General features: G+C 45.9%; 2 protein-coding genes across 3 annotated transcripts in view; both read left to right on the top strand.

The window, feature by feature from the left end:
* The window catches only part of SGCA (sarcoglycan alpha), a 31,511-nt gene extending 17,815 nt beyond the window's left edge, over positions 1 to 13,696 (top strand). The window contains exons 6-10 of one of the 2 annotated variants that reach the window (XM_083709687.1): positions 1,931 to 2,093; positions 2,198 to 2,406; positions 3,538 to 3,564; positions 11,699 to 11,902; positions 13,269 to 13,696. In XM_083709687.1, coding sequence (XP_083565813.1) covers positions 1,931 to 2,093; positions 2,198 to 2,406; positions 3,538 to 3,564; positions 11,699 to 11,891 — 592 coding nt within the window. In that variant the 3' untranslated portion in view covers positions 11,892 to 11,902; positions 13,269 to 13,696. The remainder of the gene's footprint in view (positions 1 to 1,930; positions 2,094 to 2,197; positions 2,407 to 3,537; positions 3,565 to 11,698; positions 11,903 to 13,268) is intronic. The other variant, XM_083709688.1, reaches the window with a different exon arrangement.
* Positions 4,870 to 5,816, top strand: LOC310830214 (uncharacterized protein). The gene has a single exon (XM_083709945.1). The coding sequence runs from the start codon at positions 5,105 to 5,107 to the stop codon at positions 5,768 to 5,770; it is 666 nt and encodes a 221-aa protein (XP_083566071.1). The 5' UTR covers positions 4,870 to 5,104; the 3' UTR covers positions 5,771 to 5,816.
* Positions 13,697 to 17,486: the final 3,790 nt, after the last annotated feature.

The raw sequence follows: 17,486 nt of genomic DNA on the forward strand, positions 1-17,486 counted from the left end.
AAAGCCAACTTCTCTCCTTGGGGAGGGATGTGGAGTTTTGCTTGCAACCTGATGCCTGAACTATAAAATACAGTGGTACCTCGGGTTATATATGCTTCAGGTTACAGATGCTTCAGGTTACAGACTCCGCTAACCCAGAAATAGTACCTCGGGTTAAGAACTTTGCTTCAGGATGAGAACAGAAATTACGCGCAGCACGAGGCCCCATTAGCTAAAGTGGTACCTCAGGTTAAGAACAGTTTCAGGTTAAGAATGGACCTCCAGAACGAATTAAGTTCTTAACCCAAGGTACCACTGTATAAACTTATAAAAATATAAACGTATAAAAGAACTATAAAATATAAGGTAAAGGTAAAGGGACCCCTGACCATCAGGTCCAGTCACAGAAGACTCTGGGGTTGCAACGCTCATCTCGCTTTATTGGCCGAGGGAGCCAGCATACAGCTTCCGGGTCATGTGGCCAGCATGACTAATCCGCTTCTGACGAACCAGAGCAGCGCACGGAATCACCCTTTACCTTCCCGCCAGAGCGGTACCTATTTATCTACTTGCGCTTTGACGTGCTTTCAAACTGCTAGGTTGGCAGGAGCTGGGGCTGAGCAATGGGAGCTCACCCCATCGCGGGGATTTGAACCGCCGACCTTCTGATCGGCAAGCCTTAGGCTCTGTGGTTTAGACCACAGTGCCACCCGTGGTCTAAAATATAGACTGCCTGTTAATTTTTAAGTTACCAGAGGGGAGACGGACTCTCCACACCTGACAGATGCGAAGATCACAGAGGGGCCCCACTTATTTGTTCCACTGCCCTCAGAAAGTGTAAATTGGGAGGCCAAATAACAGGAAAAGGAGTATTTATCTGATGACCAGCAAGGCTCAACTGTACACGTTTTCTGGCTTGCTAGCACTGCAGATCGGAAAGCTGCTCATTGAAAGTCTCTTCTGCATTGCCCAATATCAAAGGTGTCAGTCTGGGTCTCAAATCCCACGTGAGATAAGGACTTCCCCCTGCATGCGAAGACAGGCTCCAGTGGATTGAGCAGAGAAGACCAAGTGTGGGTTCAATGGTCAAGAATCAGTTTCTCCATGATCTGTAGAGGGAAGTGAGGGGCAGATGGGACTCGCCCACCAGGGAAGGTAGCCCATCTAGGAGAAGGAAAACTCTGATCCTAAACTTCCTCCGCCTTGTGGGATATTTCAGGAGAAGAAAAGGCTTAGGAGTAAACCCAACACAATTCCAGAGTGGAGTCCCTAAGACAGTTGGATGGTGTCTTTTATGCCTCCTTCCAACAACTCCTGCAGCCCAGCTGGTGCCAAACATATCGCTCTGCTTTCCTTTGGCCTCAGCCCAGTATACCTGAAGGAGCATCTCCACCCCCCATCATTCACTGAGGTCCAGCTCTGAGACCGAGGCCATTTAGGGCTTTAAAGGTCAGCACCAACACTTGGAATTGTGCTCAAAAATGTACTGGGAGCCAATGTAGGTCTTTCAGGACTGGTGTTATATGGTCTCGGCAGCCTTCTCTCCTTCTCACAGGGTGTTCATCAAGGTGGGCTCCATTAAAATGGTACACATTAAAAACTTCCCTGAACAGGGCTGCCTTCAGATGTCTTCTAAATGTCAGGTAGTTGTTTAGTTCCTTGACATCTGGTGGAAGGGCGTTCCACAGGGTGGGCGCCACTACCGAGAAGGCCTGGTTCCCTGTAGCTTGGCTTCTCACAGTGAGGGAACCGCCAGAAGGCCATCTGGGCTGGACCTCAGTGTCTGGGTGGGGTTGGAGATGCTCCTTCAGGTATACTGGGCCAAGGCCGTTTAGGGCTTTAAAGGTCAGCACCAACACTTGGAATTGTGCTTCGAAATGTACTGGGAGCCAATGTAGGTCTTTCAGGACCGGTGTTATATGGTCTCAGCGGCCTGCTCTCCTTCTTGCAGGGTGTTCATCAAGGTGGGCTCCAAGGAGCCGTTCAACGAGTGCTTAACCAAGGTCAAGTCCCCTGCCAACCGCAACCGGTGCAAACTGCTGCAACAGCCGGCCCTCACCTGTTACGACACCTTCAGTCCTCGGTTCCAGATCGACTGGTGCAACCTCACCTTGGTGAGAAGGGACACTGGAGAAAGTGGGTGGTAGCATGCGCTGGGCCATCCTAGAGATGCTCACTCCCCCTCCGTCCTTCCAACCCCCTTTTTTCCGCTTCTCAGATAGACCTCACCAATATAAACACCACGGAAGCAGTGACCATCTATGGAGATGGAGTGCTAGAGGAAGGCAGCGAATTCAATCCTCCAGATGACGCCCCCGACAGGGAGTTCTTCAGTGACTTCCTGCTCACGTTCCTCCTCCCTTTCCTCCTGGCGCTCCTCCTCGCTCTCCTCCTGGCCTACATCATGTGCTGCCGACGGGAAGGCGTGTAAGTCTGAGTCTGAGGGAGGACCACAGCCTCCCATGTGCATTTCATAAAACAGTGGTACCTCCGGTTGCAAACGGGATCCGTTCCGGAGGTCTGGCCGGATCCCGAGGTTTTCACAACCTGAGGATCACTGTTATATGCATGCGCACGGCGGTAGACCACTTCTGCGCATGCGCGTGCAGCGAAACACTTCCAGGTTGGCCGCTTTTGCAACCAAGGGTAACGTAACCCGAGGTGCTACTGTAGTACATTACCAAAAAGTTATACACCATAAACACAACATTTTCACACATTAAAAAGAAAAGAAAAGGGTTCTTTTGAACCTTGAGACCTCCTTCCTTCCTCCATGGATTCCAATTCTAAATTTTATTCCTGCATACTTTACTGTATTCCATCTGTTATATACCGTATTTTTTGCCCTATAGGATGCACTTTTCCCCCTCCAAAAATGAAGGGGAAATGTGTGTGCGTCCTATGGGGCGAATGCAGGCTTCAGGAAGCTATCCGCTAGCCATGGGAGACGCAGCTCTCCCACGGCTAGCGGAGAGCTTGCTGGCACCCAAGAGCTTGGGGCGCGCTGAGCAGTCCCCCGCTAGCCGTGGGAGAGCTGCGCGACTTCGCTCGGGCTTCCCCCGCCCCACCTGGGGGGGGAATAATTTTTTTTCTTTATTTCCCCCCCCAAAAAAATTAGGTGCGTCCTATGGGCTGGTGCGTCCTATGGGGCAAAAAATACGGTAATCATAGTACCCAATGTTACATTATGAGTGTCACTGTATTCCCGCCAATGATTTGAACTGTTTTCAATGATCTCTCAAATATGTTAGAAGTCATTCCAGTCTTTTGAAAATACTTGGTCTTCCTGATTTCTGATCTTTCCCATCAGTCTTGCCATCTCTGCATATTCCATCAGCTTAGTCTGCCACTCTTCTATGGTCAGTACTTCTTCTTCATGTTCACAGTCTCCCAAAAGGCAAAAATGGGTTCAAAATCCAACAGTAATTTACCAAGGACAGGTCCAGAAAATGTTCAGCTAGAGTATATAGGACGGTAGAGCCGTGAGTATACTAAATTAAAGGTTTTCTGTTGCCAAATTGGACCTAACCCCCATTTTCTCCCTTTTTAAAATTGCAGGCAGAAAAGGGACGAGAAGACCTCAGAGTAAGTAGTTGTGCCTCCATTTGCATGTGAGTGGTTTGTGAAAATGTGAAATCATTACTTCCACATACCCCACACCCAGTGTCTGTATTTCAGAAGTTGCTTTTCCCCTTTCAGCCACACCCTTTTTTGCATTTTCTATTGTCGTCTTTTAAAAGTGAGGTGATCCGAAGTACACACCTTATTTGAAAATGTGGATGAAACAAAACCCACACGTCAGCGTTACATATCCGTCACGGGTATTGAATGTATGAATTTCTTCTTCTTCTGTTGACCAAATCCTTGCAATCATTTTGAAATTCCTGCCTTACATGCCATGACTACAGAGCCAGTCCCACCATTAGACAGGCTGAGGTCACTTCCAGACAGTTGATATTTCTGGGTGAGAAATATCACAGGCTGGCAAATTTTAGCATTTATCTGGAGCTCTTTTGCGACAAACCCACTTCCCCCAAATCTTGGACTTTATGCGGTTAGGAAAGTGATGGTGAACGGATGCTTGGTAAATAGTGGAAGTCACCTGACGTCCTTGCAAACTAGTTAGGGTGGATGCTCAGTGAATGGGCTATGAGTGGGGAGTGGTGTTGGGGTGATGGAGCTGTGTGTTCTATGGAGTGGTGTAGCATGGGGTGCAGGGGGTCCGTGGCCCCAGGAGCAAATTTCTGAGGGGACTTTAAAGTTCCAGAGTAAAGTAGATCACTCCTTCTGGACTTTATGTCTCTTATAAAAGTCAAAGACAGAAAATGGATTTTAAGTCTTTTTGTAGGTCTGCTCAAGTTCCCTGCTACTATGATAGCAATCTTGGTAAAATTAGTCCTTTCAAATTTATATTTCCCCCCAAAAGAATGGGAATCAGGTTTTCTCCATCTCCCAAACTTGTTTCTTTGCTGTGATCATTAAAGACTCTTTAAAAAATCAGGCATAGGCAAACTCAGCCCTCCAGATGTTTTGGAACTACAACTCCAATCATCCCTAGCTAACAGGACCAGTGGTCAGGGATGATGGGAGTTGTAGTCCCAAAACATCTGGAGGGCCGAGTTTGCCTATGCCTGCTTTAAATGGTCAGGGACTCTTTTCGCTTTGTCCTGCAGCAAAAAAAAAAAGGGGGGGGGGGAGGAAGCCAAGTGCCTGGAGCCTGACACCTGTCTTGCACAGCCTAAATGGGCCTACTGCCCTTGGTCACAGTGGGAGACATCACTGGTGTCTGAATACAATAAATATTCTGGTCTATAACAGGATAGGGATGTCACTGGGCCATTGGACACGCCTTGGGGCTTACCATGCATGAATAGAAATGTACCTTTGTTGATGACATCATCACATGGGAGCAGCATCACAGGGGGCTTGTGATCCCACAATGCACCGGGCTGTTTCCTTGGTGACCATTTAGTCCAAGTCCCTCCCCTGTAACCTCATAACCTCTGGCAAAGCAGGATGGCTTTGTCATATCTGCCTTGCACAGGATATCACCACCCAACATCTTCCTCAGCTGCGAGGCAGGTAGCGTAGGGATGTACCAACACAAGCCAGGCTTAAGGAGAAGATGAGTGCCTTAGGTGAAATGCAGATTGATTTCTTGGTTAATAATGAGGAGTGCTCAGAGGAGAAGATATCGGCGGACATCTTTGACCCCCCGGCACATCAGGAAGACCAGGCCTTAAGGGAGCCTCAGCCGTCATGTTCCGGCGAACACCTGAAGGCTACCTCCAAGTCCAAAACGAAAGGCAGAGAACTCCACAAACCTTCCTTCCCCTGGAAATTCCTCTTTCCGAAGCGCGGTGTCTCCAAGCTCATTTTCCAGGTGGTGGCCTCGGGAGAGAAACGCCACGGCGTCTCCCTGCAAGCCCTCAAGAAGAGTGTGGCGGCCACCGGATACGACCTCGAGAAGAAGAAGAGCTACTTCAAGAGGGTCTTGAGGGCCTTGGTGGCCAAAGGTGTTTTGCGGAAGCTGACTGGCCGAGGGCTCACTGGCTGCTACGCCATCAGCCGGATGATGATGAGGTTGCTGAGGAGGAGCCAGAAGAGGAGGAGAAGGGGGAAAGGGAAGGGGAAAGGGAAGGGGAAGGCCTTGCCAGATCTTAAGCCGAAGCAAGTACCCAAGAAGAAAAAGAGGAAGAGCAGAAAGAGGAGGAAGAAGAAGACCAAGAGGATGACATCTAAGCCGTCTGACTTGCAGAGTCCTATGCTGATGACAGGTTCCCATAGCTGACACTGTGTGTAAGGAGGAAAAAGAATAAAGTGTCGTATTTGAAGTGTCTCTGTTTTTGTGCTTCTTATTTGAGATGATTAACATCTGATCCAAAGACATGAGAAAGGGCAGCTTCTTCTCAGTCTTTTGAGATGGAGGTCCGATACAACCAGGGGACATGTTTGTGTGTATCTATCTATATCTAGGGGGACGCAGGTGGCGCTGTGGGTTAAAGCCTCAGCGCCTAGGACTTGCCGATCGAAAGGTCGGCGGTTCGAATCCCTGCGGCGGGGTGCACTCCCGCTGCTCGGTCCCAGCGCCTGCCAACCTAGCAGTTCGAAAGCACCTCCGGGTGCAAGTAGATAAATAGGGACCGCTTACCAGCGGGAAGGTAAACGGCGTTTCCGTGTGCGGCTCTGGCTCGCCAGATGCAGCTTTGTCACACTGGCCACGTGACCCGGAAGTGTCTCCGGACAGCGCTGGCCCCTGGCCTCTTGAGTGAGATGGGCGCACAACCCCAGAGTCTGTCAAGACTGGCCCGTACGGGCAGGGGTACCTTTACCTTTACCTTTATCTATATCTATCTATCTATCTATCTATCTATCTATCTATCTATCTATCTATCTATCTATCTATCTAATCTATCTTATCTATCTATCTATCTATCATCTATCTATCTATCTATCTATCTATCTATCTATCTATCTATCATCTATCTATCTATCTATCTATCTATCTATCTATCTATCTTCTATCTATCATTTATCTATCTATCTATCTATCTATCTATCTTCTATCTATCTATCTATCTATCTATCTATCTATCTATCTATCTATCTATCTATCATCTATCTAGCTATCTTTAGTATGGTCCATAGATCCACTAAACAGTTTCAAAACAAGATACAGTTGAGATAACCAAACAACAGGCAAAAGAGACCAAGGTAGTCATTTTGCTATGTCGAGAGCACGATGGTCTCTGTTTCTTGCAACCTCCAAAAGAAACTTTGCCACGGTCAGCGTAATATCGTTTGACCTATCCTCCAGAAGGTTTTTAATATGGGAGGCTACAGATTTTCCTGGCAAATTTGCTAGTAAGGGTTTGATCAGCTGATCCCTTGCTTGCTCATACTGCCCACAATGCAGTAGGATATGGTTCATGCAATCGACGTCCTGAGAACAACAACAAAGCCTGTTCTGGCAAGGGACTCCTCTCAGTCTACCGTTTAGAACTTCCGATGGAAACACATTTAATCTAGCTTTGGTAAATAAACGCCGATAGGTGGGTACGGACAAATTCCTAAGATATGAGGCTAACTGGAAGTCCTGCCCGTATTGTGAACGTACACCCATCGTTTCCTCTTGCAGCCACATTTTTTTTTACAAAGCTACAAGTCCTAATATAATGGCTGCTCGCAGTCTTTCCCATGAGTGGTGGTTGTGGCCTGACACTGTGCCTCCTTTCTCGCCTGGACGCACAGCGCCATTTTAGAATGTTTTCCCGTCCCCTCCGGCTGCTGTGGAGGCTCATGGGAATGCATTCCGGAAGTCCATTCGACTTCCAAAACGTTCGGGAACCAAGGCGCTGCTTCCGATTGGCTGCAGGAAGCTCCTGCAGCCACTCAGAAGCCGTGTCGGACATTCAGGTTCCAAATAATGTTTGCAGACCGGAACACTCACTTCCGGGTTTGTGGTGTTTGGGAGCCGAAATGTTTGAGTCGCAAGGCGTTTGACTTCCGAGGTACGACTGTACACTGGTGGCTCCTATCTCCTCTGATGTGGTAGGTGGCTCTGCCCTTAGGGATGCTTGAGGAATCCAAACTCTGCAAATTCCTACATGAAATTTCCTACACCTTTTGGACTGATGTGCAGATAAGTACTTTGCTAACCGCCAGATCTAAATGTAGTGCAGTTACTGGCAATTAAAAATGTTGCCAATGTACCCAACTCATTTCAAGAGCAAAAGCACATTTAAATTATGCACTCTGAGGTAAACGATGCCTGTAAATAATCTATTAAAGTACATCTTAAATACACATTTAACACCCGCACACCTGCTGCCAAAATTGCAGATTAATGCAGAAAGGGGATTGAATAGCATTTGCCCCCTTCCCATTCATGAAAGCCTTCCTTGAAGTGATTTCACAGTAAAGAATAAGTACAATTAAAAAACATCCACCAAGGAAAAATGACGACAGCCACATGGTGAGTAAATTGTGGATGAAAAAGGAGGCCTCGTCCACGACAGTTCTGGAGCGTGACAACACTGAGGTCCAGTGCCAAGGGCCTTCTGGCAGTTCCCTCACTGCGAGAAGCCAAGTTACAGGGAAGCAGGCAGAGGGCCTTCTCGGTAGTGGCACCTGCCCTGTGGAACGCCCTCCCATCGATGTCAAAGAGAAGAACAACTACCAGACTTTTAGAAGACATCTGAAGGCAGCCCTGTTTAGGGAAGCTTTTAATGTTTAATAGACTATTGTATTTTAATATTTTGTTGGAAGCTGCCCAGAGTGGCTGGGGAAACCCAGCCAGATGGGCGGGGTATCACCTGGTTCACCTGGTGCTTTCATTATAAGCCTTCGAGGGCCAGACAAAAATGTTCCTTTTTTAAAAACAACTTTTTATTCAAAATTAAAACAAAACATATTATCCAGAAACATATTATCCTCCCCCCACAAAACCCACCCACCCCACCCCCCGACTTCCCCCAGTTCCAGTCTTTGATTTCTCTAGAAATGCTGTTTTCTGCATGTTACACAGTTGTATAGATCCTCAAACTATTTAGCTGATTATTATCAATAAAAAGCTTGTGAATGTTTATTCAAAACCAGCCAAGGAGTCCAGTTCGCTTTGTTGTGTCTTCAAATGCTTTGTAAAGGGTTAAAAAAAATTCACCTGGCGCTTTCATTATAAGCCTTCGAGGGCCAGACAAAAATGTTCCTTTTTAACCGGATCTTTGGCCAATGAACATCCGGTGCCCTTTTAAAATGTGTTGGCAGTGTTACTGGGTTTTTTGTTTTTCTTTCGATTGTGCGTTTCGCATTTCTGTGTTTGGATTATATCCCGAGAACCACCCTGAGACCTGCGAGTATATGGCGGTATACAAATTTAAATGATGATGATGGGACCTACAGACTGGAAAAAGACAATTCACCCACCCCCACACTGTTTTTTAGTTTCGTCCTCCCCCTTCCCCACTTATATGTGATTTTGATTTTTTGAGGAATGGGAAAAATTACAGACACCGGTGAATTTTAAATACAGGGCTTGCTTTATTCGTCATAAGGATGCGGAAGTCACTCTGGAGGACACAGCAAGCACCCTTCACACTTTGACCTGATTCTGGGCAGCTGGGAGAGAGAGAGCCCTGCTTCTCTTTGCGCCTCGGCCGGACTCTGCCTTCCCTTGCTTCTTGTTCCTGCCACTCCTGGACGTAGCTTGGCTGCCTTTTTTCTTGGCAGCTTCCTTGGCCTTCCGGCCTCTCATCTTGGGCTGGTACTTCTTGACGATGTTGGGGTTGACCTTGAAGAAGCCCGTGGCTCCCTTCCCTTTCACTTGCCAGAGTTGCCCTTTGGACACCATGTTGTTGATGGACCTCATGAAGTAGTGCTTCTTCTCCTCCATGTCATAGCCCATGTCGGTCACGGTCTTCTGGAGAGATTGCAGGGAAAGCCCAGTCTTTCTCCGGCAGGTGGCCACGGCTGTGAATATCAGCAAGGAAAGGTGGGTGGTCGGTGGCTTGGGCACAGCGGCTCTCGTTGGATTGCGGTCGGAAGCAGTCCTTGCCCCAGGAGTTCTTCTGCCTCTCTGCAAGGAAGGATCCAGGGACGAAGGGTCCTCAGAGGAACCCAGGGATTGCATGTTTGGGGAAACATCAGATTCTTCAGTGTCTTCTGGAGCTGAGTCTCCGTTGGTTGAGCCAGTTTCAGATGCATCAGCCGAAGGAACGTCCGCAAATTCTTTTGACTCCATCATATTGCTCAGAAAGTGCCTTCAGTTTGACCTTCTTGTTGTTTCTGGGTGGATAGTTCTGTCGGCTCGTTTCTATCTGGGAGGGAAATGTGTCTCTCTCCCTTCTCAGATTTAAAGAAAGTCAATGGGGGTGTTGCTTTTGTCTTTCTCTCTTGGTCTATATTGTCTGCACGTGTCTACCACGTCTGTCAATTAACGTAAACGGGTTTGGAGATTCTGTGGCTCCGAATATCTTGTCACATTCGCAACTTGACTCGCCCGCGCGCTCACCCAATCCTTGCTGCGATACTGGGGGGGTTCCTGAATAAACAGTTATCTCTTTTCAACCTCTCTCAGTACTTTTGAGTTTGCTTGCCTTGGTGGGTAGAGGATTTCAAGTTGATGGTGCTCAGCTGCAAGGCAAATCAATCCTGCTATCTCTCAGGCAGATTTTGAGTATTTAGGTCCAGCTAGTTGCCATGGGAACAAAGCTGGGTGCTCTGTGATGTCAGCTTAGTGTTCTATGATGCCACAAGGATACTGCCTGAGGTTTTGCATCACATGCCTGCCTCTTCCACTTAATGGTTTGCTATTTTCTTTTAAAAAACACACACACTGAACTATTTGTTAACTCAACAAATGAGAATAGTAGTAGTAGTAGTAGTAGTAGTAGTAGTAGTAGTAATATTTGTACCCCATCCATCTGACTGGGGTTGCCCCAGCCACTCTGAGCAGCTTCCAGCATATATAAAAACACAATAAAACATCACACATTAACAACTTCCCAATACCGGGCTGCCTCCAGATGCCTTCTAAAAGTTGTATATTTACTTATCTCCTTGACATCTGATGGGAGGACATTCCACAGGGCGGGCACCACTACTGCCCTCTGCCTGGTTCCCTATAATCTCACTTCTTACAGTGAGGGAGCCGCCAGAAGGCCCTCGGAGCTGGACCTCAGTGTCCACATGTCAGCTGAGTGATGGAGAGAATATGTAGCACAGAAAAGGGCCCAGGCTCAGTCTCCAGGTAAGCAGGGCCACAATAAGACTCCCACCTTGGCTGTTGGAGGGGAGCTGCAAGTTAAAGTCCAATACATTTCATGCATCATCATAAAGCCAGGTCAACTGATCCTTGTGCCCCATGATTATTATTACTATTACCACATTTATAGCCATGGCCGGCTCAAGACATTTTGGCGCCTGAGGAGGACCACAAAATGGCACCTCCCTCCCTGCCAGGGAAGAAGGGATGAGGGAAGATCTACTTCAGGAACAAGAGGAGACTAAATATCTACATTGAGATCTGCTGACCCTATGGATCCTGCCACCTGAGGCAGTCGCCTCACCTTGCCTCAAGGGTGGGTTGGTCCTGTTTATATCTCACTTCTCCTTCTCAGTCATGTACAGTGGTATTTTGGTTCTCAAACGCCTTGGTGCTCAAGCAACTTGGAACCCAAACACTGCAAACCTGGAAGTAAGTGTTCCGGTTTGCGAACTTTTTTCGGAAGCCGAACGTGCTCCGTTTTTAGTGTTATGCTTCCGATTTGAGTGCCACACTTCCGTTTTAAGTGTTACGCTGAGGTCTGTCTGTTTTTGCTATTTATTTTACGTTTTTCTTGTTTTTGCAGCTCTTTTTTGTTCTGTTTCTGTGACTGTGTGGAAGCCAGTTCAGTTACTGATTGATTGATTTATCGATTGTGTGACTGCAGTACATTGTTTATTGCTTTCATTTTATGGATCAACGGTCTTGCAAGATAGTAGAATTCATGTTAAATTGCTGTTTTGGGGGTTGTTTTTAATTGTCTGGAACTGATTAATCCATTTTGCATTATTTTCTATGGGTAAGTGCGCCTTGGTTTTGGAATGCTTTGGTTTTGGAACTGACTTCCGGAATGGATTAAGTTTGAGAACCAAGGTACCATTGTAAATGGTTCCCTCCCTTCCCATTTTATTCCCACGTCAACCCTGTGGGGATAATACCATTTCTTTTCTTCTTCAGTATCCAAATGGTGCATCACCACACAATCCACGACAACACCGAGGAACTGAGGGAGATGGCCAGCACCCGAGACGTTCCCCGGCCCCTCTCCACCATGCCCATGTTCAACGTCCGCACAGGTGAGAGGACCAATCCCATGAGAAGCGCCCGCTTCGACACTGCCCAGGTGCCTCTCATCCTGGCTCAGCAGTGAACGTTTGTCAGGTGAGTTCCTCCACAGCCACTGTGGAGCCATAGAGCTGAATGGGGCCTTGGATGCCTGGGAACAGGCATGTTCAGTAGGGTTATAACATTTTTTTTTACAATCTTGTGTTCCTGTAGCTTAGTTAGACGAACTTTGGCCTAAAAACAATGGAATGAACTGTCATTTCCAAATTGTTTGAAAAAAAGATTTTACCCCCAAATCAATAAATTGATTTTTGTATATGTAACTATATACAGAGGTACCTTGGTTGTTGAACGGTTTGGCTCCCGAACAAGTCAGCTCCCAAACATCACAAACCCAGAAGTGAGTGTTTCGGTTTGTGAATGTTTCTTGGGAGCCGAATGTCCAACGTGGCTTCCGATTGACTGCAGAAAGCTCCTGCAGCCAATCAGAAGTTGCGCCTTGGTTTTCAAATGGTTCCAGGAATTGAACGTACTCCCGGAATGGATAAAGTTTGACAACCAAGGTACCACTGTAGTGTATTCTGTAATACACACAGCATGTATTATAATACAGGAAAAACAGAGATTGCAAAGTTTATAATACTTGTGCCTTGTACATTGTACATCATTGCAAAGTTTATAATGCTTTGTACATTGTACATCAGTTCTTACTTCTTAGAATGAATCAAGGTTGCAGTTTGTCTTTGTTTCTGAAGCAAGCACCATAAGTTCCCACATCACTTTTGATTGCGCATTCTGCGCACTGATTACTTCTCAGTATCTGGAGTATTGTTGGCTTCCAGTGATTCTCCAATATAGTTTTAGGAATTTCCAGACAGCTCTAAAAGTTCTAAATAGTCCCATAAAGTTTTAAAAATTGCTAATACTTATGAGTAGCAATGTTACATATATGGTGATACCAACTTTTCATTTCGGGGTGAACTTTTTTTCGCAACTGAGAAGAATTAGTCTCTTTTTCAGTGTTTCTAAGCAAAAGTTCATCCCTTTATGATACAGGAAAGAGGTGCGTTTTCTTTTCTTTTTTTTAAGTCAAAAGGTTATAATGGTAGTGCTCAGTCAAGACAGGATTTATGCATATTCATAACATGTATGTATTAATGTTGAATGATTTTAATAATAAAAAAACCCTTTCCTTTTTGCAGGGGAGGGGAACCTTTTTATTTCTTTTTTGTAAGTACAAAGACACAGAAACATAGCTGTCAATGTTTTCCCTTTTTTTAAGGGAAATTCCCTTATTCTGAATAGGATTCCTCACAAGAAAAGGGAAAAGTTGACAGCTATGCACAGAAACCTTCTGGTGGATGAGTGACCCCTCTTGTAGTCTCCGTTCCCCCTTCTCAGTAATGGAAGCCAAAGAAATGCATGTGGTATTAAACTCCCCCCTCCTCTTTCCCCCCAACAGGTCAAATCCAGCGAGGCTGTGGAGAATGTCCCCACCAAAGACTTCTCTCAATATTGAGGCAACTTCTCTCGAAACTCGGGAGAATGGATTTTGCTTTCCTGCTTATTTCCACTTTGATAATGGTGGGAACTGGGATGATGGTGGGAATTCGGTAACTCTGTGCATATGTTTGTAGGGTTAAGCAATTTGACTCCCGGGGCAATGTTGTTTTTGTGTTTTTGCTACATATCCAAGTGGTGGGTGGGTAGTTCAGAGCTACTAGTGCCAGGCATTGTGGGTACGTAACCTTGGTCACAGAACTACAGTGCCCAGAGTTCTGTGGGTAACATCACAACAATACCTCATATTGTTTGAGCCCATAGAGTGACTGCGATCAAAGAGTCCCTTGATTACCATTTTGCACCTTGTAGTGATAAAAGGTTGAACACCCTTCTTTGTATTGTTTTTATTTATTTTATTTTATTATTTTATTTATTTACCTTCACTTGCATGGTTAATATCATGACGATGTAACACAGCAAGATAGAACAGATAATACAGGCTGTGTGAAGCCTGGCAAATGGAGGGTTAAGTCAGACAAGACAGGGGTGCACCTTGGCTAGAAAGAAAGGATGTAGCTCAGGGGTAGAGCAACTGCTTTCTGCAGCAAGTCCCAGGTTTGATTCTAGACATCTCCAGTTAGGGCAGGAAATATTGCCTACCTAAAACACCCGACAGGGACGCGGGTGGCGCTGTGGGTTAAACCACTGAGCCTCTTGGGCTTGCTGATCAGAAGCTCGGCGGTTCAAATCCCTACGATGGGGTGAGCTCCCATTGCTCTGTCCCAGCTCCTGCCAACCTAGCAGTTCAAAAGCACACCAGTGCAAGTAGATAAATAGGTATCACTGCGTCAGGAAGGTAAACGGCATTTCCATGTGCTCTGGTTTCTGTTGCACCAGAAGCAGTTTTGTCATGCTGGCCACATGACCTGGAAAGCTGTCTGTGGACAAATGCCAGCTCCCTCGGCCTGAAAGCGAGATGATTGCCGTAACCCCGTAGTCGACTTTGACTGGAGTTAACTGTCCAGGGGTCCTTTACCTTTTTTTTTTTTTTACTGTACCCACTTCAGCATGGATCTATTAATGAATATAATAAATCTCCCACACCCCCTTAGCACATGCTGTGTCCTTGCACATCCTACTCTCTCATTTCACACAGAGAAATCCTCAATACCTCATATTCTGAAAATGCTGCCTACCCAGCTAGGAATGGGAGAGAAATTTGGTTCAGTTCACATTTAAAGGCAAACATACATAAATCACACTTCACTGAACATTAGGTGACCTGAAGCATTCTTCGGAATTCAGTGTTGTCTGGATTTTGCCATGCAGTTCTCCAGCCAGGTAATGAGTAAAGAAAATGCACATACGCAGAAATGTATGATTATTGGAACTGACATATCAAATTGCATTACATTAGGGGAAATTGCTTGCAAAAACGTGCATAAAATTGTATTGACATGTGTGTATATGGAGAAATTTGCACTAAGATGCTGTTTAATTTTCACAATTACTTTTTTTAAAAAAAGAAAACAATGAATAAAAATTAATGTGACAGGGCGGAGAATTGAGTTTAAGACTGGAAAAATGAAAAACAGAGAGAATCTGAAATGGACATATTCACCTAATCCTACTTCCTGCTCTGTACAAAGAAAACCTCAACACCTTTGACTGCCACATGCTCACAGACACCCCGAGCTATAGATTCAAATGTTCTGCACCCCTGGTTCACACAGTATGTTGCAGCTGGACAACAAAAACTGTCAAATAGAACATTATAGAAGCCCCTTGTCTTAAAAGAGTACAGGTCCAACCCCCCTTGGTTTTTAAGTCCTAAAATGACAACTCAGGCAAAATTACCCGCTTTGTACTGGAAGAGGTGAGATCTGTATATGTCAGCTTTCACAATTCACAGAACGCTTCATGAGGTTGCACCCAATAAAAATATTTTACAGTTTTGTACTTTAAATATGACACTCTTGTTAAAAGACAAATACTTCTTTCTTTCTTTCTTTCTTTCTTTCTTTCTTTCTTTCTTTCTTTCTTTCATTCCCCCCCCCTCTCTCTCTCTCTCTCTCTCTCTCACACACACACACACACACACACTATACCTACCTTTGCACTACCACCAAACTAAATAATAACCTTTCATTGTTAACAGACGCACTGTGATGCCACAAGTGAACTCTGAACAGTGATTAAAGCAATATTTTTAAAAAGTCTATTTGGTGTTTTTAAGTCTTTAGTTCTGGGAGGAATCAAGAGTCATCTGAAGAACAACCTACAGATTTAGTGCCATGGCAGTTGACTGGAGCAGAATGTCCCAGGATTATTCTCTTCCTCCTCCATCTCCCGAAAGTATTGACTCTCTTTTTAGCCTGCATCCAGAAAAAAAGCAAGCCAGGTTTTTCTTTCTTTTTCTGGTTCACCGGCTAACCAAGGACCATAACATGAAAGCACATAATCCACGAAAAAGCAACATGTTCCTATACTCGTCTCCATTCCATTCAGTTGCAGAAAAGTGGAGGAGTCTCCATAGCCCACAATACGGAACACAGCTTTTCTATCTAGCTGTCATTTGCTTGGAGCAAACGGGTTTTTGCAGATCTTCAGCACGCTTCACGCTCTACCTGGGGAAAGAAACAGATTCTAAGCTTGATCTCCTAGATATATGTGTGGTTGTGGTAGCTGCTGATTGGCCAGTTTCTGTGACATCACCAGAGGAGCATTCCCTCCCTCCGAATCTGTGGAGCAGCCGTGTGAAAAGTTTGATTTAATAAGGCAAATATGAAGGTGCATACTGTACATCTCATATACCTTGCACCTTGATTCGGAAGCTAGGAGGAGAAATGGATAAATGCATGAACAAAACACAAAGGCAGTCCTTTTTGCAGCAAAGCCTCATCATTGCATGATCATTTTCCATTCTGTAAAATCCATTTTCTGTCAAACGGGGCACAGATTTTGCTGCACAGCAAGCATTGCCTGAGTTCTGAAGGAGCCAATTCAGAGTATGCTGCAAAGATATCCCACCCCCAGTCCAAGTCAAAGGCACAAAACTCGGCACAAAAGCTTCATTGTAGGTGAATAGTTGGAGCATTATGCGGACTCTGTTGTAGTTCTTCCTGTCCTGAGAGTGCATCGTTGCTAAGTGGGCATTTCAAAGCAGTCTTCATATTGATGATGGATACATTTCTGGGCAGTGGGTGTTTCGGGGCTAGTATACATGTAGTTAGGGTCATCTTGAACAGACCCTCTGAGTGTCCCTATTTTCCAGGGATGTCCCTGATTTAGAGAAGCCGTCCCGGTTTCTGATTTGATCCTGGAATGATCCACTTTCCCTTAAAAGGTCAAGGGACACCTGACCATTACGTCCAGTTGTGACCGACTGTGGGGTTGCGGCGCTCATCTCGCTTTACTGGCTGAGAGAGCCGGCGTACAGCTTCCGGGTCATGTGGCGAACCAGTGCAGCGCACGGAAACACCCTTTATCTTCCCGCTGGAGTGGTACCTATTTATCTATTTGCACTTTGACATGCTTTCGAACTGCTAGGTTGGCAGGAGCTGGGACAGAGCAATGGGAGCTCACCCCGTCGCGGGGATTCGAACCACTGACGTTCTGATCGGCAAGCCCTAGGCTCTGTGGTTTAACCCACAGTGCCACCCGTGCCCCCCACTTTCCCTTAGGATGTCCCTATTTTCATTGGAGGTATGTTGGAGGGTATGGTGTTATCCAACACCCGAGCCATCTGAAGGCAATCCTGTATAGGGCTTTAATAATGATGATGATGATGATGATGATGATGCTTAGGGCCCCACTCTCTTTAAAGGAAAAAAACTGGATTTGCATTTCCAAAATATAAGATAAAAAACAAATAAAATAAAACCTAAACACAGCAACAGTGTTTTGTGTTGTGCAGGCTCCTACACAAGCCAGTGTGTATGTAGTGGTTAAGAGCGGTAGACTCGTAATCTGGTGAACCGGGTTTGCTTCCCCGCTCCTCCACATGCAGCTGCTGGGTAACCTTGGGCTAGTCACACTTCTATGAAATCTCTCAGCCTCACTCACCTCACAGAGTGTTTGTTGTGGTGCAGGAAAGGAAAGGAGATTGTTAGCCGCTTTGAGACTCCTTAGGGTAGGGACTAGGGTGGCACTGTGGTCTAAACCACTGAGCCTCTTG

The sequence above is a fragment of the Podarcis gaigeae genome (genome assembly GCF_964106915.1).
Source record: "Podarcis gaigeae genome assembly, chromosome: 13".
Lineage (NCBI taxonomy): Eukaryota > Metazoa > Chordata > Lepidosauria > Squamata > Lacertidae > Podarcis > Podarcis gaigeae.